This window comes from Nansenia antarctica, assembly GCF_963989245.1.
Source record: "Nansenia antarctica genome assembly, chromosome: 5".
NCBI lineage: Eukaryota > Metazoa > Chordata > Actinopteri > Argentiniformes > Microstomatidae > Nansenia > Nansenia antarctica.
In genome coordinates, this window is record NC_137690.1 from 13,738,465 (window position 1) to 13,762,281 (window position 23,817).

The following is a 23,817-nucleotide window of genomic DNA, read 5'->3' on the forward strand; positions in this document are numbered from 1 at the left end:
ATCGGAATGGAAGTCAATCAATCTTCATCTGTCCACTCAGATACACTTAACCTCACAATGGTGCTTTTCATTATTTATATATGAAATGTCAAAACGAAATATGTTATCATTGGAGGTTACCAAAGCTGTTAATGTACCGGTAATTCTGTGCCTCTCAGTCTTGGGGAATGTTTGTGAGAGAGATGAGGGGAGTTTATGCAAATCTTGGTTGTTTACTCCCTAGTGATAGCATTGGAGTAGCCTGGAAGCCACTCATGAGAAAGAACACACACACACACACACACACTGATGTGCACACACACAAACACATTTGGCATTAATATCAATGATATTCATGAGGTGACTCACTAGCAGATCATAGATCCCCATGTAACCCGTAGCGACAGTAGCAGCCTGCCAATGTGCCAATTCCTCAACCCTTCACCTCACCAATAGGTTTTGTAACCAGTCCTGATTTCCACCTTCTCATACAGTTCGCATATAAATATTTGCATAATTTGGGCTCTGTATGTCACCACGAAGCATTTGAAAAGAAGCAATGAGATGCAATTGAAAAGTGCAGACTTCCAGCTTTAATTCAAGGGGTTGAACAAAAATATTGTAGGAAATGTTTAAGAATTGCAACCATTTTTATACACAGTCCCCTATTTTCAGGGGCTCAACATTTGTGCAATGTAATTGGACAAATGAACAGAATCATAAATACTTTGTTGAGAATCCTTTGCAGGCAATGACTGCCTGACGTCTGGAACCCATGGACATAACCAAATGCTAGGTTTCCTCCTTTTTGATGCTTTGTCAGTCTTTTTGCCTTTAGTCTTGTCTTCAGCAAGTGAAATGCGTGCTTGATCGGGTTGAGATCAGATGATTGACATTGGCCATTGCAGAATAGTCCACTTTTTTGCCCTACAAAACTCCTGGGTTGCTTACGCAATATTCTTTGGGTCATTGTCCATCTGTATTGTGAAGCACCATCCAATCAACTTTGCTGAATTTGTCTGAATCTGAGCAGGCAGTATGTCCCTAAACACTTCAGAATTAATCTGTATTCTTCTGTCTTCTGTCACATCATCAATAAACACTAGTGACCTAGTGCCATTGGAAGCCATGCATGCCCATGCCATCACACTGCCTCCACTGTGTTTTACAGATGATGTGGTATGCTTCGGATCATGAGTCGTTCCAAGCCTTCTCCATACTTTTTTTCTTCCCATCGTTCTGGTACAGTTTGATCTTAATTTCATCTGTCCAAAGAATGCTGTTCCAGAACTGGGCTGGCTTTTTTAGAAGTTATTTGGCAAAGTCTAATCTGGCCTTTCTATTCTTGAGGCTTATGAATGACTTGCACCTTGTGGTGTACCGTGTACCCTCTGTATTTGTTCGCGTGAAGTCTTCTCTTTATGGTAGACTTGGATATTGATATGTCTACCTCCTGGACTGGACTGTTCTTCACTTGGCTGGTTGTTGTGAAGGGGTTTTTCTTTACCATGTAAAGGATCCTGCAATCACCTACCACTGTTGTCTTCCATGGATGTCCTTTTTGTGGTGCCGAGGTCACCAGTGCGTTCATTGTTTCTCAGAATGTACCAAACTGTTAATCACTCCTAATGTTCCCGATATCTCTCTGATGGAATTTTTGTTTTGTTTTTGCAACCTAAGGATGGCCTGTTTCACTTGCATTGAGAGATCCTTTGACTGCATGGTGTGCGTATACAGCAACAGCTTCCAAATGCAAATGCTACACTTGGAATCAACTCAGACGTTTTACCTGCTTAATTGATAAAGAAATAATGAAGGGATAGCCCACACAGATCCATGAAACAGCATTTGAGACAATTGTCCAATTACTTTTGGTCTCTTGAAAAAGAGGGAGCTACATATTAAAGAGCTGTAATTCCTAAACCCTTCCTCCAATGTGAATACCCTCAAATTAAAGCAGAGAGTCTTGAAGCACATATTCATTATATAACTGTAACTTGAATATGTTTTGGTAAACATCTAAAACAACAACATTTCTGTCACAGTCCAAATATATAGGCACCTAACTGTATTTAGCCCTAGCCTCGGAAAAGGTGGCAGCTAAAAATACTTACCATTTTGATTCCTCACGTTTTCAGGGGCCTTCATTTACACAGTGGGAAGAGAGAGACGGTTTTCTGGAATGTTTTGTTAAGCCAGCTTTAGTTGGCTTCATGCTGTGGCACTCTTTAGCCCACTTTGCCCCACTTTCTCCTCTCTGTCGTTACGCTCTGTGCCGTGTGAAATCTGGCAGGAGTGAATTGTGTCATGAATATCAAAACCACTTTACTGCTGTATTGGCTGAGCTGCACAGCCATAACCCCCCCCCCCTGCTGTGTGACCTTTGCCTACGGTGGGATGTGTCATGCCATAGTTTTGACAGGATGCGGGCGATGCCGGAATGGAGTACACAGCGGAAGCTGTCATCAGTTGTTTAAACAGATTGAATTGTTTGAATTCCAATGGCTGACCTATATACTAATAGGTATACTAATACTGACCTATCAGTATGACGAGGTGAAATAGCTGGCTTTGGAGGCAGACGTCTTCTCCCCCCCCCCCCCCGTCTTGTCTCTGCCCCAGTCTGCAGCTGTCGTAGAGATTATTCCTCCCCATTATGATTGGAAGTGAACCTCACCCTGGGCTGCCTGGCATTGACTGTTTCTAAAGGAGGGGTAACTGATGTTATTGATGGGTATAAATGTTATAAACTGCAGCTACTAACCACATTTATTCATTTCACTTAGAGCTACTGTGTCACAACATCCCTGCCGATTTCACACAGATGGTCTATTGTCAGCCGGGCTGCCGACTTCCAGTTTCACAAATTATGCATGTACAGTTTATACACACGCACACACACACACACACACACACACACAAACATATTTTGATTATCAATGCATGAAGTAGTCTAAAACTTGTTTATATAATATTGTTTAAACGTGTTTATACAAAACGTTTCGTGTTGAGGGGGTGATCTGATCTCCATCTGTGCAGTATATGTCTGTTTGTGTGTCTGTCTATTGAACCACTTGTGTGTGTGTGGGCGTATATGTGTGTGTCTGAGTGTACTGAATGTTTGCGCGTGTGTGTGTGTGTGTGTGTCACTTTAGTCACATTGTGTGTACGTGTGTGTGTGTGTGTTCACTTTAGAGTAATTGCACAGTAGCATATAGTGAAACCTTATTTCCTGCTAAAATAATAGCATTAGCCTCACCACTGCTATGCGCTTCTAGTACCGTTCAAAGATGCTGCATACACTCTGCTTTGAGGGATTTGATAGAAATCCACGGTGCGTGTGTGCGTGTCTGGGATGATTTCCATAGTAATCAGTCACGTCTGTTCTGGTTTTGGCTGGGGGATAGTAGGGGGGTGTTTGTTACTGCTTGCCTCCTCCTCTGCATTTAAAACTGCCGGTCGATTCAGTTTTACAAGGTTGGGAGGGAGGGCAGAGAGTTCTGTAGAGTGGTGTTGAGGAGGGGAAAGATGAGGGGTAAGAGGGAGGATGAGGGATATAGGCAAGAGGCATTACACACACACACACACACACACACACACACACACACACGCATGCACACACATGATGGATCCCTGCTTCCTGCCCCAGACTAGTTTTCCTCCCCTCGTCTGATCATTACTTTTATCGGAAGAAGTGAGTTTTTATGGCTGTGGTAGAATACACCAACATGAAGTTGGGAAGGGCTGCTCCATAACACAGTACCAACATATCCTGAGGCTACAGCTGCAGCAGAACATGGGGAACCCGCATATAGCACTGAATGTGACTGACAGATACGCCCAAGACACACACACACACACACACACACAAAAATAATCAGCTAATTGAATATGAAGTACACAAGAGTACACACAGAACCGGGAACGCGCATACAGCACTGAACAACATTCGTACAATATAAACTTGTGACTGACAGTCACATACATACATATACACACACACACACACACACACACACACACACACACACACACACACACACACACTGAAAGATTATCAGCTCATCAATACGAAGTAGGCCTACACGAGAGTACATGCACAAAACGGGCTAACGTTACTCATTAACTGTTTACACAACAGCGTCAGTCAAATCACAGTGTGACAGTCAGATGGAGCATTAGGTAAACAACCAACAGCAAGGTAATGCATATTATCAGCTGAGAAAAACAACGTTTACCTTTGATGACATCGACATGAGCCCTGTTTACCCGTACCTCCGCCGTTCTGTTCGTGATGGTTTTAGATTATTTTTGCACCGCACATATTGCCCTGTAATAAGAGCATGCGACCACAGCTCCCTTGTGTCTCGTATTGTCCAAATGTTCCCTGAATTTTAGCTGCATGTTTTTCCAGCATGTAAATCCGTTGTCTTTAAAAAATATTTTCCCCTGCCAATATTGTGTCGTTAAATCCAAATTTCCCGCTAAATTCAGACCAATTACAAAACTGTTTTGCAAGCGCGTCGCCTCGCGCATGTTGAGAGCGATTCAGTCTCGATTACGTGAACTGAGTGATACTTTAACAGGCGATGTCACGTGCGGTTGACTGTTGCATGTAACGTCCATTTCGGACACCAGGGGGCGAGAGAGGAACCGAAACAAGGAACCGAAATCTCCGTTGCAATTCGGTTCGGTAGGTACCGAATGTAAAGTAACCGGTACCATACCGGTACCGGTTTTCGGTACCCAACCCTAGTGTGGAGAGAGAAAGACAGCGATGCTGAGCTGGGAGGTGCATTGCTGGTCAAGGAGGCCTTGTCTTGGCCTGGTCTATCTGGTCCAACCAGGTCTTTAACTTGTATCATCGAGGTCCAGCTTACCCTTTTCCAGACATAGCTGAGTCAATCAATTGAATTTTGTAATGAAATAATTTATTAATATTGCAATATCTTTTCAATGCTTAAATATGCTTTATCGGTGAAGTCGGTTTAAAAAGTCTGGATCTTAGCCGCTTGGAACTCGAGATGGGATGTGGCCAGATTTCTGTGCAGCCTCCTCAGCCCACTGAGCCTCCAGCACAGTGACATGTAGCATGTTGTGGATGGATGAGATGGGACGTTCACCTGGAGGGAGGGAGAGTAAATATCAGTAACAGTAACTGTAACAGCTAATGGGGATCCATAGAAATAAACACATAGACTCACATATCATCTGCTTCTGGTCCTCATGGGCAGCGACAGCCAGAATGGAGGCAGGGAGAGGCTCCTGGTCCTGGACATGGACAGCAGGCTGCTGGGCCTGTGGCATGGCAGCCATGAAGAATCCAGGTGGGGGAGCAACCTGGTAGAGGTTGATGTCTGGGTTGGGAACGGTGCAGACGCTGGCCATCCTCTGCATGTGCTGGTTGGTGCTGTGAGCCTGGCGCTCCTCCTTGCGCTGGGCCAGGGCCACGTTCTGTGCAGCCTCCTCAGCCCACTGGGCCTCCAGCACAGCGACATCTAGCGTGTTGTGGATAGATGAGATGGGACGCTCACCTGGAGGGAGGGAGAGTAAATATCAGTAACTGTAACAGCTAATGGGGATCCATAGAAACAAACAAATAGACTCACATATCATCTGCTCCTGGTCCTCATGGGCAGCGACAGCCAGAATGGAATAAGGGAGAGGCTCTTGGTCCTGGACATGGACAGCAGGCTGCTGGGCCTGTGGCATGGCAGCCATGAAGAATCCAGGTGGGGGAGCAACCTGGTAGAGGTTGATGTCTGGGTTGGGAACGGTGCAGACGCTGGCCATCCTCTGCATGTGCTGGTTGGTTGTGTGAGTCTGGCGCTCCTCCTTGCTCTGGGCCAGGACCACATACAGGGGCATGGTGGCCACGATGCGGCCGTTCATCTCAGTCACAGCCTTGGTGGCCGCCTCAGGGGAGGAGAAGCACACAAAGCCAAATCCCTTGCTGCGTCCACCCTCCATCATCATCTTTGCACTGGTGATTGTTCCAAAGTGGGAGAACTCTTTGTGCAGCTGCTCATCATCCAAGCGGTCATGCAAGTTCTTCACATAGAGGTTGACACCCTGGTAGAGAGAAACCCTGTTTAGTGAGATGTTTTTCATCCCTCAAATACATCAACAATGTTTACCATGACTATCAACTTATTTTACTTATACAGTATATGTATATTTTTTTCATAAACACACACCTGGTATCTGGTCCTGCAGCCCTGCTTTATCTGCTCAAACTGGCGCTTCAGCACAGTCTGTCGCTCTCCTCTCTTCAGGGCACGGCCCACGTAGATCCATCTCCCATTTATCTCCTGGCCATTCATCTCATCAATGGCTCTCTTGGCATCTTCATGCCTTTCGAAGTTGACAAATCCAAAACCCATGGATTTACCAGCGCCATCAGTCATGACACGGACGCTCAGGACTGGTCCAAATCTTTCAAACCTCTCCTTAAGGCGTTGGTCATCCATATCCTCTCCAAAGTTTTGATGTAAATATTAGTGAACTCTCGAGCCCTGGATCCAAGTTCAGCCTCTCGTTCATCGCAAGATGTGGATTGTCCAATAAACACTTTTCTGCCACTCAATAACATGCCATTGAGTCTCTTAATAGCTCTCTCAGTGGCCTCCTGGGTATTATACTGCACAAAGCCAAAGCCTTTAGAGCCATTCTCATCAGATACTACCTTGCAGGAAAGGATGTCCCCAAACTCAGAGAACATGTCGTAGAGGTGCTTGCTGTCAAAAGTCTCCACTAAATTGTTGATGAAGATGTTACCGACCCCACTATTCCTCAGAGAAGGGTCACGCTGAGACCACATGATGCGCATAGGTCTTCCATTGACGTCATCAAAGTTCATGGTGTCCAGGGCACGCTCTGCGTCAGCTTGCTGTTGAAAGTTGACATAGGCATACCCAAGAGATTGGCGTGTTAGCAAATCTCTGCACACTCTTATAGAGATGATTGGACCAGAAGGGCTGAATTTCTCATGCAGCATTCCCTCAGTGGTGTCCCTGTGGAGATCTCCTACATACAAGGAGGCCATCGATTGAATAGACGCACTAGGATTCATGTCTGCTGACTGTAAGATTGGAAAAAGTTTGGAAAAGTTTGTGAAACAAATAACTGTCTATCTATCTAGCTCTTCACAGAGGACTTGCAGGTAAATGAACAGAATGTGTACTGCAGATGGATTCTAGAAGCCCAGCTGCATGTTCTAAGAATTCTAACTTCAGTCATTGTTACATCACAGACCATAGCCAGGGTCCATTTAGAGGCCCTTAACCATGTCTTTCCCAGAGAGAGAGAGTTGACCTCTCTACGGTCTACACATAGCTGCAACGTTTGCAGGAAAAGCACTATGCAAATAAAAAGTTATTATTATTATTATTATTATTATTATTATGATTATTATATTAATCACAAGTCATTTCACAGCAATCGGACTGGTTGAATTATGTCTCAAAACCACCAAGGTCATGTCCTCTGTGTGTCTCAATGGGAGCTACAGTCCTGGTCCATCCATGTTGGCAGAGCCTTCTGAAAAATCATTTCATAGAACACTTTGAAAGAAGTTGAAACATTTGAAACAATGTAACTATTTATTGAACTAATAGATATTTCTTTGTTCATTCCCTAAACAACTGTTCAACTTAAGTTGAATTCAGCACATTGTCAAATGTTATGGTTTATGTATGGATACCCAAGTATATCAAAGTTAGCGTTGTTTTGGGGCCCAAAATACCATAACTGTCCCATCTCACTGCTGTGTAATACTGCTATAACTACATCTCACTGCTGTGTAATACTGATATAACTACATCTCACTGCTGTGTACTACTGATATAACTACACCTCACTGCTGTGTAATACTGATATAACTACATTAAAAACTGAATTTGTTCTCACTCACAATAACGCACGCACACACACACACACACACACACACACACACACACACACACACACACACACACACACACACACAGTGCTCAGAGCTTTACTTTGGGACTATTTAGTTTAAGTCCAGCTGTTGCCTCTGTTGTGAGGCTGAAGCCCGCCTTAATGACAGTTATTCTCTCTGTCCTCTCGGCCTCTCTCTCTGTCCTCTATCTATCGATCTCTGTGTCCTCTCTCTGCCTGCCTCCCTGTTTGTCTGTCTCTTTCTCTTTCTCTCTCTCTCTCTCTCTCTCTCTCTCTCTCTCTCTCTCTCTCTCTCTCTCTCTCTCTCTCTTCAAGCATTAATAACCAAACCTGTTGTCTGTCCAAACACATGATCCTCCCCACTGATGCTCTTCCTTTATGGTCTCTAGGTGCGGATTGAGACGGCCACAACCCTGAAGCTCAATATCCTTCTCGTATGTTTACAACAAACGTCATGTATTGACATTTTTGCTTTCTTTCCAAATAAAAATCATTATCACTCTCTCCTTCTGAACAAATGCATTGACAAGTTTTCAATACCATTGATAGTGAATGAATAGTGAAGTGAATAGACGGGATAGGATTCAAGCCTGTTTAATGAAGTCACTCAGGAATGTTCAGTTGACCCGCAAGACCTCTCATCGTCACTACCTTAACGCATCATCACCTGTGGACGACTTTGAGTTCCGGACCGAACAGTTCCTACCGGTGAGGAATCTGACGTTCTTGTGGAAATGGAACTGCAATGAAATTAAATGTTGTTTTATTCTGCCTATGCTTTCTTAGACTGAACGTGTTATAGAATGGACGATATGGATCAAAGCTATGAATGTTAGAAATGAAATGGAGCTCTTTTTCTCTCCCCTCATCCCTTCCTTCTGCTGCTCTTACCTCTCTCTCTCTCTCTTTCTCTCTCTCTCTCTCTGTCTTTCTCTCCCCCTACAGTATCTAGAGTCTATATTCGGGCTGTTGTTCCAGCTGCTGCAGCAGGTGACAGAGTGTGACACCAAGATGCAGGTCCTCCATGTCATCTCCTGCGTCATCGAGAGGGTCAGCATCCAGGTGAGAGGTCAGGGGGTGGTCTCCACAAAGTTCAAAGGTCACAACATAGTAGAGGTAGAGAGTTGCTGATGTCCAAAGGCCATAATGCAGGTAAAAGTTGAAGACGGGCTTCACATGGGGGGGGCGGGCGGGCACTGAGTGGGAGGGAGTTGTTAGAGATGAATAAGATAAGAATAAGAATTCATTTCATTCATAGCCGTTTGGCAGTGTATATTTTGTATGACAAGCTACATTTTGGAGTTCCTCTCCGGTCGCTGACATGCCTTGATATTTTGCTAGGATCTGTTGCATCTTCATCCGATCGTGAAGCTAATCTGTTGAGATTTTGACCCGAAACTCACCGTAAATGTCGTCCTCTAACTCTTTTCCAGTTAGTCTCTTGACTTAAACTGAAATTGCCTTCCTTCTGGTAGACTGTCAGTCTAGTTCAGTCTCCTCCACTCTACAAACGGGCCTGTCTTAAACTCCCTACTGTATGTGAGAAGAAAATCCCAATGAATATTCTGTCACTCCTCACAGGGAGTCTTTGAAGCGATATAAGAAAGAAGCGTTGGGAGAAAACATGGAATGAAACGAAACTATCAGCGGAGGATATAATTCATTTTTTTTCTTCTCTCTTTCTATTTTCCATATTCACAAATTACCCTTTAGAGATAAGTTGGCTCCCCTCTCATCTTCTTTAAAGACCTTTGGAAGTGGATTTCTTTCTTTCTTCAGTTAAGGGCAGAAGTTGAAAGTCTGCCTGGGATATTAACTAACCTCCCTGCCCCAAACCAGCTCGTTAAAATGGTGTAACGGTGCAGGAAATCCCAGCACTGAGTGAGGGGGGGCTGGGGGAGAGGGGGGAGGGGAGGGGAGCGAGAGAACTCAGTTTAGAGTCTATAATTCAATTTTCTTTTTTTTTTTGTATCCTGGGAGTCTTATTTTTGACCCACTGCACCGGAGCACTTTTGAAATCAGGGGCCATTCTGTGCCGTCCTCCTTTCCAATTTCACAGAGGGAAATAGAGCGACTGGCTCCATTCAGGATCCGTGGTCCTGGCTTCATCTAATAGAGATATTGTCATCAATGCGTCTTTTGGTAGCATTTTCTCATAGGGATAGAAAGAGAGAGGACTGTTTGGGTAAATTAGTTTAGTTCTGAGAATTAGTATGATTATGAACGTCTGTGGGGAAGTGTGTGGTTAATTGGATATTTAGTCATTTTTGCTCTTATCTCCGTGTTGCTAATGAACACATTTCAGGGACCATTAGCAGCTAGTGAAAGGGTTGTTATGTTTGTTTGGTGTACTGATGAAGACATGGTTAATGGTTACTGAATGGTAATGTACTGCTGTGGGTTGTTGTGACAGTGTGTTTGTTTGTTTGTTTGTTTGTGTTAGATCCGGCCCTACGTGGGCTGTCTGGTCCAGTACCTGCCGCTCCTGTGGAAACAGTCGGAGGAACACAACATGCTGCGCTGTGCCATACTCACCACCCTTGTCCACCTGGTACAGGTACGACACACACACACACACACACACACACACACACACACACACACACACACATAAACCCCTCTCTTCCCTCAAGTTTAAATCTGTATGAAGCCCTACAGAAGATGCTGTCTGCATCCCAAAAATGGCCAAACAAACACCCAAGCAAAGAAAAGTGTCTTCTGCAGTCTGAACAGATGTGTTTGTATGTCTGGATACACCACCTAGCCTCTACCAGAGTGTGAGCTCCAAACAGGGCTTCTACGTTATTCACTTCTGGTGCATAGTCCCATTATGGCCTGGTTCCTTTGGAACTGTTCATTCCAGTCAGACCCTGACACTCTGGAACACGCACGGCCAAGACCCATTTGGGCTGAACCACTTTGTTGTGTATTATGTGTCCTCCAGAGCAGAGCAGTGACCATCTGGAGGACACACACACACACACTCACACACATTCACACACACACACACACACACACACACACACACACACACTCACACACTCTCACACACACACACACACACAAGCCATACTCTACACACAAGTTGAGATGGAAGAAAGTGAGAGCGGTAAAGAGATGGAGGGTGAGCTGAGACAGTGGTTTGAAAGGGCATAGCAGAGGCAGAGGTGTGATTTTGGAGGCCTGAAGAGGGATAGAAGACTGGCTGTGAGAAGACAGAGGGAGAGGAGAGAAGAGAAGAGGCTGAGAGAAGACAGAGGGCTGGGGAGGAGAGAAGAGGCAGAGAGAAGACAGAGGAGAGAGAGAAGAGGCTGAGAGAAGACAGAGGGCTGGAGAGGAGAGGAGAGGAGAGGCAGAGAGAAGACAGAGGGCTGGGGAGGAGAGAAGAGGCTGAGAGAAGACAGAGGGCTGGAGAGGAGAGAAGAGGAGAGGCAGAGAGAAGACAGAGGGCTGGAGAGGAGAGGAGAGGAGAGGCAGAGAGAAGACAGAGGGCTGGGGAGGAGAGAAGAGGCTGAGAGAAGACAGAGGGCTGGAGAGGAGAGGAGAGGAGAGGCAGAGAGAAGACAGAGGGGAGGAGAGAAGAGGCAGAGAGAAGACAGAGGGCTGGGGAGAAGAGAAGAGGAGAGGCTGAGAGAAGACAGAGGGGAGGAGAGAAGAGGCAGAGAGAAGACAGAGGGCTGGGGAGGAGAGGAGAGGCAGAGAGAAGACAGAGGGCTGGGGAGGAGAGGAGAGGCAGAGAGAAGACAGAGGGGAGAAGAGGAGAGGCAGAGAGAAGACAGAGGGCTGGAGAGGAGAGGAGAGGAGAGGCAGAGAGAAGACAGAGGGCTGGAGAGGAGAGAAGAGGAGAGGCTGAGAGAAGACAGAGGGGAGAAGAGAAGAGGCAGAGAGAAGACAGAGGGCTGGAGAGGAGAGGAGAGGCAGAGAGTTGGCAGTCTGAGGGTGCAGACGAGTGGAAGGGCTACAGATGGGTGTCAGTGCTGATGGACTGTTACATCTTGTTGGCAGGTTTTTAGGCAACATGATGTGTGTGCCAGTATGATATGATTGACAGCTCTTGACCATCTCCTCAATCTGTCTCCTCGCTGGATACAGTGGTGTGTGTGTGTGTGTGTGTGTGTGTGTGTGTGTGTGTGTGTGTGCGCTTGTGTGCATACTGTATGCGTATGGAGAGATGGGCCATTCTGTTGTTGTACGCTGTCCTCTGTGTGAACTCCACAGTGACTCACCAGACCCACAGAAGGTCACTCAGTCTGAGCTCATCAAGTTAAGAAGTAAAGGAGTTAAGAAACTGCCCTGGGTATTACCTCATACACTGTGAAACGTTATTGTAGAACACATGCTGTATGTCTCTCTCTCTCTCTGTCTTTGGAATTTTCCTTTGTGATCTTTTGTTGTTTTAAAGGCCAGTTCAGATCAAAGATTCACAATGAGACGAGTTGAAACTTGCAACCACTTGCAACAGAATCCCAAAACTATGGTTTGCAACATTCTAAAACTGGGCACAGACACAGGTGACCGTTTCCATAACAACGACGCAAGTTGTTTTTACCTGGCAAGAAAAAGAGAGAAATGGATGACAGCGACAGTGACTTGCTGGCAGTGTTTGCAGAAACAACACTTATCAACAAATCTTGTCTATCGGTGAAGATGCCGAGCTAGGAAACCCAGGATCTGGAGCCGTCTTTGGCTACTGCAGCGGCAGAGACAGGGGGCCTACGGCAACTTATGTAAGGAATTGGAAACTGGGGATATACTGACTTCTACCAATTTCGCTCGCTTATTTCCCTATTCTATTCTATTTTTGTTCTATTTTTACTGGTCTGTGCTGTTTCCTGAATGGCGGAAGCGACGTTCTACGTTCTAGATGTTCTTACGTTCTAAAACGGCACGTGGCGATTTGACACGGTAGGTCTTTTGAGACGACACGCAACGGCTTCAGCCGCCCTGCGGCGGGGTCTGAACTGGCCTTTAGAATCTGCCCTCTCCTGTCTGCTAATGTCACTTTCTGTGTGATATCACAGGGCCTGGGGGCGGAGAGTAAGAACCTGTACCCCTTCCTGCTTCCTGTCATCCAGCTGAGCACTGACGTCTCCCAACCACCTCACGTTTACCTTCTGGAAGACGGGCTTGAGCTGTGGTAGGTACAACACACACACACACACACACACACACACACACACACACACACACACACACACACACACACACACTGTTGTGCCTTTGATGTATGTGGTGATGTGTGCGTATCCTCCTTTACCACCGAAGTCTGTGAGAAGCACTAGTGCTGTCTGTCCTCACATTGATACTAACAGCATCTGTCACACTCCTAAAGGTAGACATTTATTATCACTTAGATACTGCACTCACTCACCTCTCTCTCTCTCTCTCTCTCTCTCTCTCTCTCTCTCTCTCTCTCTCTCTCTCTCTCTCTCTCTCTCTCTCTACCTCTCTCACTCTCTCTTTCTCTCTTTCTCTCTACCTCTCTCACTCTCTCTCTCTACCTCTCTCACTCTCTCTCTACCTCTCTCTCTCTACCTCTCTCACTCTCTCTCTAAAACCATATTCTTATAATCATGCACCATCTGCTACCGTGGCTAGAAGCAGTAACACACACACCCAGCTAGAAGCACACACACACGCACACACACACACACACACACACACACACACGCACACACACACACAGATGGCTTGTTTGTCAAAGTAAAATAACTCTTAATCTGCTTAAATAAACCACCATGACCTTTCGTTCTTCTCTCCTCTCTCTCTCTTTCCGTCATTCGCTCTCTTTCTATCTCTCTCCTTCAAGGCTCGCTCTGTCTTTCTCGCACACTCTCACTCCTTTGCGGCGTCAGCCTATGAAATATTCAGTGTTCAATGTTATTTATTTATTTTTGCAGTGTAAGTGATGCTGCTGTCAGTTTTGCCTTTTCATCCTCACTGATGAACAGTTGTGACCTAAGTACTTATCTCATTTACTGAGTCATTTGTGTCATTTGTGTCATTCGCTCACTCTCTTGTTGTCATTATCCTGTTCTCTCTCTGTGTCTCTGAAACGCTGTCGCTTTGTCTCTCTCTCTCTCTCTCTCTCTCTCTCTCTCTCTCTCTCTCTCTCTCTCTCTCTCTCTCTCTCTCTCTCTCTCTCACACACACACACACACACTTACCGTATCTCTCAACGTAATGGGTTGTGTGCAAATAACCAGTGTAATGTAAAAAATACCTTCTTACCATTATCACTCAACACTTTGTCATCACACTCAGTCTTGCTGTTATTCATTTTTTCGAGAATGTTTTCAGACTATTTTTCCACCAGCTGAACATCAGAACTGTATAGTACAGTATGTTTTGCCCCAGTCAAGAGTTTTAGATGAAGTCTAGCAAAACCGTTCCTCGTTTTGGCAGTTAGCGTTCCATTACTCATTTGCATTCTCACAATCAATTTCTGGTGCCATCATAGTGGCCACTAAGACTCGGTTTCTCAAACAAGGTTGGTTGGTTGTCCTGTTACAGTAGCCCTGAGTGGTGTTGTGAACTTTGCTCTTCCTGCTTTCTCCCGTCCTTCCTCCCTCACTCCCTTCCACCCTCCTTCTCCACTGCCTTCCTCTCTCCCCCCCTCTTCTTCCCTCCCTGCCCCTTCCCTCCCTTCTTTCCTCCATCCCTCCCTCACTCCCTCCAGGTTAGTGACGTTGGAGAACAGTCCGGCCATAACCACAGAGCTGCTAAGAATCTTCCAGAACATGTCAGCTCTGCTGGGTGAGTGTTTCCTGCTGTGTATAATGGTCCTATCCTGAAGGCCTCTAGCAGACTTTAGTAGTCCACACTTCACACAAGGCAGCTCGACCTTAGCCTAGTCATTCTCCTGGTCATGGGGCTTGCCAATGAAGTTGGTGTATAAATGGGAGGTGTGGTGTTTATGGTTGATGATTTCTGATTGTAGTGATTTTTGGATTATGATGATGTAGATGAGTATGCTAGTGGTAATAAGCGTAGTGGTTGTTGAATCACAGGAGAAGACACCTGGAATTGTTGTTTTCATCTGAATCGCAATCCGCATCTACAGGGTATAGTTTGACAAATCACTCCCAGTGCTTTTCCTTAGAGAGAGGTTATGATTTAGTATCATTGTCACGCTCCTGGAATGACTTCAAGGCCAGTTTTTTCACATCTTTCGTCTTGTGTTTGGGCTGGTGGCTGATGGAGGGTAAATCCTCTTGAACGATGGCCCCTTATTGACCACGGTTGTGGGCTGGATTGATTCAGTGCTAGTATGGAGTCAGAAAATCAGGCCTGTGTGTGTGTGTGTGTGTGTGTGTGCGTGTGTGAGAGAGTGAGGAGATTGAACAGGCTCAGTAGTCCATCACAAGCTGAATTTCTGCTGCAGTTCTGGAGGGCAACTGGATGGATGGATGGATGGATGATGATTGGACTGATAGATGGATGGAGAGGGATAGATGGATAATAGATGGATTACTGTTGAGAGGATCTTGCAGCGCACACTGACAGTCCATGTCATCCTTCCCCTGTTTAACAAATAAATAAATAATGTCTTACAATTATGTCACACACATCCTCATTCACACTACAATACATACAGTACAACATATACAATCATATTGGCATCGATAACCTCTTCAGCTAACTCCACGGTTTCTTTCTGTGGAACTGCGTGTGCAAATCGGGTTGTAAACAAGAGCATGAGCAGATGAGCTCATCACAAGCGAGGGATGTGTGGAGTTGCTAACTTCTGGCCTCTGAGATGACATTCATCACATTCCTCCTGTGGTTTTGAGTCTTCTGGAAGTTGACGTTATCAAACTATCGTTTTATGATAAAGCGGCGTCTTCTTACCTGTGAGCTCTTTCATTAGCGGTGGTCGATTAAATGCCTCCAATGCATCGGAAAAGTAGCGAGATCAAAGACGCGCATCTTTATGCAGTTGGGTTCGTCCACATGCATCTTCCCACTGCTTTCTCCTCTTCCGCTCATTCACTAACCTTGTCATTGCCTCTATGCTGTATATTGATTCCATTCAGCTTAACATTATATATTGTTCACAAATAGCCTACACAGACAACTTTACTCTGGTTCATATCACTTCATATCACATACTCTATAAATATATTGAAAACATATACCTCCCATGTCTGATTAACAATGCATCTTGGCACTACAATGTGTTACCATGTTGAAGCATTTCCAGATATCTCAAAAAACTGCCTTTGAAATTTGGTCATTTTGGCTAAAAGCTAAGGCTAATGCTAATATAGCACTTTAAAACTCATCTTCTCATGACCGCTTTTCCTTATTCAGTCAGAAGGGGGTGGCATTCTATGCTAGGCTTGCAGAATATAGTGTAAGCACATTATAAGTAGTGAAATGCTTGACATAAACTATACAACATGGTTTCCTCAAATTGGTTTTCTTGGACTGGAAACATCGATGGAACATCGACGGAATACCTCCCATTTAAATAGCATAACATTTCTACTATAGCCCGATGACAGCATTTCATGAAAGGCTTTTCAGATCTGGTTCTAAGAACATGCGTCTGTTTGACGCCCCAGTCAGCCATCATCTATTAAGAGCCCCGCTCTGTGTTTAAGCTCCTAAACTCCTGTCAAGACTTCTCCCTGGTTGCCTAATTACGTCCATATTAACGGCAGTGGATTAGCCTTGACTGGTTCTCCCTGTCGCCTTCTCCCTGGCGAGCCCTCGCTGTGTTCCATACATGGATGATGTCCTCATTATGGCTGTCACCACAACCATGCTCCCTCCTGAAGATATCCTGATCACAAGTACTAATTCAGCTTGTGATTGCACAGTGGTAGGGTTGTTAATGATTTCAACCCTCTTACTTTTTTTAACCCTAACACTCTTACTTTATGAAGTTGAATAGACTTAAGATTAAGTTAACCCAACTTACTATCCTAACTGGACCTCAAAATCAAATCAAAATTATAAGGCAGGAAAGAAAAGAAGATATTTTTTCCAGTGTGGTCACATCCTTGACTTCTTTTCTCTCTCTCTCTCTCTGTGTCTCTCTCTCTCTCTCTCTCTCTCTCTCTCTCTCTCTCTCTCTCTCTCTCTCTCTCTCTCTCTCTCTCTCTCTCTCTCTCTCTCTCTCTCTCCCCATCCTATTATCCTATGCTAGGCTAAATGGAAAGTATGACAGGTGTTTCAGAGAACGTAATGAATTTCATAACAGCCCACCCTCATTAGTCTGTGGCCAACTCATACATCAGGCTACCGCAGGCCTTGTTCCAGGAAATGTATAAATTAATAGAATAAATAGGGATCTCAATTCATTTTTTTTTTTTAAATGTCAGCCGTTCCCGTACCACGGTGGCTGAATTAATGTTATTCCCCAGTGTGATTGCTTGTGCTTTCCATTTGCATATTAGCACTGCTGTTTTGTTGGCTTTTTAAAAAATCTCTTTACTTGATGAGAAATGATTATATTTTATTCATATTTCTGTAGTAATATTTTTATTTCATATAACTGCAAATGTGGGGACTTAGCAATTAGTGTCTGTATTTCAGTTATGTTTCATACTTTAGATGCTGAAGAAATTGTAGCCATAGCGGCTATTTGTTTGCTTGGTTCCATTAAAAATGATTACCACTCAACACCACACAGAAAAGCCCGGAATGAGGTGCAGGTGGCTTTTCCATGCGAACCCTGTGAGGGAAACACAAACCTGTGCTGTCGAGAGAAGCTTACACGTCTCAGAACTGTGGTGGCTGGTAAGAACCAATTAGCACACACTATCAAAGCGTAATGCCCCTCCATCCTTTCATAGGAAACATGACAAACAGGGCATAATTTTACAACCCACCCTCATGCATTTATTTACATGCATATATAATTGCACACAGAGACAACATTCTCATGGGCTTAGTTTTCTCCTTTTTTCCCAGGCTCCTGTCTATCATTATTACCACCACCCACCCCTCCTATCCTTTCAGCTGACTTATTCTGGTAGTACTCTTTTGATCAGTGAAAAAGTGTGAGGAATGTGGGCCAGTGACTCTGTGTCGGTGGGGTTGGTGCTGTTGGCTTGCCTGGTGTGTGGCCTGGCCCGTGTGATAAAGATGCCATGCTTTATCTCTGCTAAACTGGAGCAGAAAATTCAGTAATTGGAGTGTCAGAGAGCAGCCCATGCCTTTGACATTAGATGGGCCTACGCAGTGAAATAGGGCAGGGTTGAGCTTCTCTCAGCTACTGCAAATTCTCTTTGACTCTCCATTACATCCGAGCATCTGATATAGCTCGAGCATCCGCTTAAATCGATGGATTATGATATGAAGATTGACGGATTACAACTGACACATGCTAATCTTTTTTTTAAATATTTGTTTATTGATCATTTTCCAAAACATAAAATAGTGGGTCATACAAATGCATGAGCAGCCAGAGAGGTAATCAAATGATACAACATCCATATATACCCACAGACGCATACAACAACAACAACAACAACAACAACAAAAACAACAACAACAACAACAACAACAACAACAAAAGAGGACGTAAAATAAAATAAAGTAAAAAAGAAAAAAGAGAAACCACACCTAACAAACACACATCACATAGCTTGGATGTCCAGATATTCAAATACATTGTCTGTATACCCTAAAACAAATAAGCAGTAGCCTAATGTATAGTGGTCAAGAGTCAGAAATATATGGGGCTCGTATAAATGGTTCCACTAGTTAATCACACATATTCAACCTAACCCAGCTGTCCCAATTGAGTAATTTTAGGTAGGTCTACCAGATGGTCTACTCCTTATGGAGCATCTGGCAGGTGTAGGGCCCTAATATAATTAAGGAAAGAACCCCACGTTTTATAAAATCTAAGTGTTGATCCCCCCCTGGATTTTATACTTTTAATAAAGTATAAAATGTCCCTAAGCCACACACAGTGAGATGGAGGATTGGTGGATTTCCACTGCAGTAAAATCAGACGTCTGGCCAGAAGCGTTGTAAAGGCGACCAGGCCAGCTTTATATGATGGTAGTGAGAGATTGGCAGGGAGCACACCAAAACAAGCTGTTAGGGCCGTTGGCCAGATCGGAGTTTCAATGCATTTTGAAATGGTTTGGAAAATGTCAGACCAAAAATTATGTAGGGAGGGGCAGGACCAAAACATGTGACCGTGTGTGGCAGGGGCCTGATGGCATCTGTCACAGGTGGGCTCGACATCATCATAAATGCTAATTTTTACCCACCATATACAGTACCTTAACAGCATACCAATTACCATCAGCCAGTGCATGCCTATAGATGCAAGTGGCACTAGGGTGAGTGGAAGAGAGTCAAGGTAGTGAATACATTGACAAAAGGTAGTCTTCATCAGGGGACATAATGACAAGAGCGAAAGATGTGACAGTACATCATCTCAAACATTAACGCTATTAGTAAGACCTTCACGCCTTATCTCATCCACTTGTGCAGTTCTGTTAAGATTGCTTCGTACTCTCACATCTCAGCTAACTCGTTTTGACAGCTGACCTCCTATCCGACATGCTCAGAGGATGGAACAATTTGCGTATAGTGTTTCATTTGACACATGAATATCCACTCTTCCTTGTACTGTATGTTGGGGCCACAGGAGGGGGAAATGTTCTTGTCATAAACGTTATCTTGTCAGGTTGCCACATTGTGATGAAAGGGTGCTGAGGTTGTCCCTCTGGATAACAGGCTAGGCTGGTGCGTAGCGAGACGCTTAATGTCATCTTGACGTGTAGGACTGCTAACGAGGTGCTGTGGCACTCTTTATCAGCACGCTGATCTGATCTGCCCACTACAATTTGAGGCATCGGCGTGTCTCTAGTTGAAGTCATGCTGGCAAACACTTCACTGTGAACCAAGCTGGTGTATGCCCACTTTCCAAAAGAAGGCAAATTAAAAGTAGTGCATCTCTTCCTTTTGTTTGATGATGAACTGCCCATGCCCTTGTTACACAAATGTGAGTGCTTTATCTTTGACTCCCTCTATCTCAACATTGAAATTGATTTATTGTATTCTCCATTTGCTCCATGTTGAGATTTCTTTAATCTTCCTTGTGGTTAATCAACAAGAACCCGTCTCTTACTTTTGTTGACTTTGTTCTCAGTGAAATAGCCTGAACACAATGCTACTGTAACCCAATCTGTTCGCGAATGTTCACTAAATGATTGTCTCTCAGACACTCACATTGTTGTTGTTGCATCCAAGTTGTTGCATCCAATTCAGAGGCTGTCCTGACACACAGATGTAAGGCCATCTGTGAACAGACGGTTCACCCCAGCCACACACTTCAACTTGCATAAGCACAGGGTCTGTTGGAATCTGAAACAAAGGGTTTCATCAGTGTCTTTTCAGCTGTTGCCTAAAGACTGGATCAATAATGCTGTGGCTAGGGATGTTTTGGAACATTTGACTTCATTTGATTTCAAATTTGTTTGAAAGGCATGAAGGTGGGCCTTTGCAGATTCTGTCTGGCCCATTGAGTATCACTGATACTTTTGTCTTTCCTTTGATGGCATAACCTAGACAGGAAATGAGTGGGACTGGTGAAAAGACAGGGGGCGATTGAGGCGGGGGGAGAGAGAGGATAGGGCGAGATGGAGATAGAGGAGAGAAATACATAGAGGAAGGGTGAAAATATCACATCTACTGCACCGTTTGTGTCATTGTGATTATTTTCGCCTGTACAGAAACTCATAACCGACCTTTGTCTTGTCAGTGACCAAGATGGTTGGAAACATACGTGCATACATTGTGCACTGGAGTTGGATATAAAATGGATTCTAATTTAAAGACTGATTTAAATGCTGTAAAGAGTAACTGAGTGTGCCTAGTCAATGCACCCTGCAGCTGTGTGGAGTTTCGACTGTTCTATTCTATCAGTTTATTTTCGATAGCCGGACACTTTGTCAGGCTCTTGGTATTCACACGTTGAATCCTTCACCTTTCATTCACACACATTGGCGAGGTAGAAAATGATGAAAGCCTTATCAAATCCATGGCTTTACTCTGTCACTCTGCTGTCCTTCCTACCCTGAACCTTAGGAACTCAATATTTCCTTTCCATTCATTATTTTTTTCCTCTCTCGTATTGATATTCATACGGAACTCTTGCCTGGAGCATATCGCTATGTGCACAGCTTATCAGCTGGGCAGACGATGCAGAGGGTGTGGGAGGGAAGGGGAAGAGAGTGTCAGAAACAGGCATTCACCTCCCCACCTCCTCCAGGGATGTGGATGTGTGTAAATGAACTGGTTGATGGAAGTCTCAGCAGGTTTTACATGTACTCTCATCATCACAGAGAGTGGAGTGGGCCGCAGGCGGTCTCACACAGTGCTGTGGAATAACTTTACCACACGTCGTCTCCATTGACCATGAAGAACCATTAGGAGTTTGTGTGAAATGTCTATACAGCAACTTTGTTCAACGACAGGCGTCCGCCTTCCCTTCATCCCCTGGTAGGACCCTTTCAGCCATAAATGTAGCCACACCACTTGCTCATTCATCACATGTATTTGCTTGCACCAATCACTGAAGACAAGATGAGAGAGATGATTTTGTAACCTTTTAAGACAACTGATGTAGGGCTCAGTTGATTAATTCTTAGCAAAGCCCCAACAATGAGTCTAATCCTCTCAATCAATTCTGTCTAACGTTAGCTACCTAGAGAGATTTTGGCCAGCTTTTGAGATTATAGTTATTATTCTAGTGATTCCGTTTGTAAGCTTTGCTAGAAATATAATAATATTTTGAATGTTACCTAGGTATACACTCACTGAACACTTTATTAGGAACACTATACTAATATTGGGTAGGCCTTCCCTTTGCTCTCAAAACAGCCTCAATTCTTAGTGGTATTGATCCCACAAGATGTTGGAAACATTCCTTTGAGATTCTGGTCCATTACGAGATGATTGCATCACACAATTCCTTCAGATTTTTCAAGTGCACTTTCAGGCTGTGAATCTCTCTTCTTCCACATCCCCAAGGTGTTCTAATGGATTCAGATCCGGTGACTGGGAATGCCACTGAAGTGAACTGAACTCACTGAACTCATTGTCATGTTCATGAAACCAGTTTGAAACGACTTGATGCATTCTCTTGCTGGTAGTAGCCATTAGAAGATGGGTACATTGTGGCCATGAAGGGATGCACATGATTTTCTGATTAGATTTTTATTAGGAATTTACAAATAGCATCATATACACATTATGACACTAAGTAATGTCCAGAGGATGGCACTTGAAAGCATGGTTAGCAACAATACTCAAATAGACTGTGGCATTCAAGCGATGATTGATTGGTATTAACAGGTGCAAAGTGTGCCAAGAAAACATTCCCCACTTCATTTCACCACCTGTAAAAATTAGACGGTGTACAGGTATTGCTAATAAAGTGTTCAGTGAGTGTATGGGAAATGTGGCCATGATGCTGCATAGCTCTTATTAAATACTGCTTCAGTCTGTTGGGATTTACCAAAAGTTATTTAACCCTGAGGTCTTGGCTTTTCATGTCAATCCATATCCCATGTCCATGGATCCCCCTGGAGGAGTTACAGCAATACCTCCCATGTGGTAATAACCCATTTCTGCATGGGCAGCCATCATCTCTCCCAGCGTAGACCATCCAGCATCTGTGAGGGAAATCAATGCACATTTGTGGCAATATAAAGTTCCATTCCTCTGTATCCTAAGTGGGAGAAAGTTATATATGAGATGGAAGATTGTTCAGTATAAATGGACTGACTTATATAGCGTCTTATTCCGAAGCGATTTATAATGGCCTCTCATTCACACACACATTCACACACCAATTGCGGTAAGCTACCATGCAAGGCGCCGGCCCGCTCATTGGGAGCAATTTAGAGTTCAATGTCCCAAGGACACTTCGACATGTGGCCTGCCGGGGTTCTGTAGACCTTGCGATCATTAGACGCCGGCTCTACCTCCTGCACCACAGCCGTATGTAGTTGTAAATATTCTTTCTGGACTTATGTCCAGGACTTATGGACTTATGTCCATATGTAAATTGGTCTGAAGAATTTTAGATTAGCCGATCTGGCTTGGAATGTACTGGACGGAGCGATGGGAGAATGTGCTTGCAATGTCATTGGATGGAACCAACAACATGCCAGCAGAATGGGTGCTTGTTGTTATGTGTGTCTTTTTCAACCGGGTAGGACTATTTTGCAGAGAGTTGTTGCCTGTGCTAGCTTGCAACATCCAGAAATGGAAGAAAACTTCCTAGCACGATGACTGCCAATGGTCCCTGGCCTGAGCATAGATTACTTTTTCCTGCTAGGATTGGTGGATAGATGATTCACTTACTTAATCAAATGTATTTGTTGTATGTCGCTTTAAAAATAAGGCGTCTGCTAAATGCCAAAAATGAAAATCTAATGTAAAAGGAAAAACGTAACTTTTTTGGAGGTCCACTCGAGCAAGGCATTTGATTGGTTTGACAAGGCGTCATTTCTTTCTAACTCCTTTCAGCAAAAGGTTTTCTGAACTAGGAATGCCTGGTGTCAACGAGGTTACTGTTGATCATATGTGGTTGGAAGGAATGGTTTAATTGAAGGGTGGATTGTGCCCATTGGAGCGTTAAATCACCTATGAGCAGCATGTCTACCACTGAAATGTGCTATATGCTGATTGCTGAGAGCTCATGTGCCTTTTTTAATCATAACGCACCTTTTTTCCAATTTAGCCATAATGTTTCTCCAGGCCATGAAGATCTCTCTCCTCATCTCTGTTTTATTATCTTTTATTTTCTCATTGTTATTCCCACTCCCCCTCTTTCCCTATCTCTGCTGTCCAATTATCACTTACTGTGGTATTGAGAATCCCTTTACTGCTCATTCTATTTCAACACTTCGTCTACTTCAGTTCCCAGTGCCTTCT

The 23,817-nt window shown here is 44.2% G+C and overlaps 1 protein-coding gene and 1 pseudogene across 2 annotated transcripts in view; one reads left to right on the forward strand and one right to left on the reverse strand.

The window, feature by feature from the left end:
• LOC308157759 (importin-11-like) overlaps nt 1–23,817 on the forward strand; it is a gene marked incomplete at both ends in the record, with an annotated part of 254,304 nt that overhangs the window by 56,412 nt on the left and 174,075 nt on the right. Inside the window, 6 exons of the mRNA XM_080531366.1 lie at nt 8,292–8,358; nt 8,492–8,610; nt 8,848–8,964; nt 10,346–10,459; nt 12,894–13,039; nt 14,582–14,658. Coding sequence (XP_080387492.1) covers nt 8,292–8,358; nt 8,492–8,610; nt 8,848–8,964; nt 10,346–10,459; nt 12,894–13,039; nt 14,582–14,658 — 640 coding nt within the window. The remainder of the gene's footprint in view (nt 1–8,291; nt 8,359–8,491; nt 8,611–8,847; nt 8,965–10,345; nt 10,460–12,893; nt 13,040–14,581; nt 14,659–23,817) is intronic.
• On the reverse strand, nt 4,968–7,024 carry LOC308159090 (polyadenylate-binding protein 1-like; annotated as a pseudogene). The gene is made up of 3 exons: nt 6,177–7,024; nt 5,725–6,051; nt 4,968–5,102 (listed from the first exon to the last, which is right to left on the reverse strand). The product of its transcript is annotated as a polyadenylate-binding protein 1-like (transcript).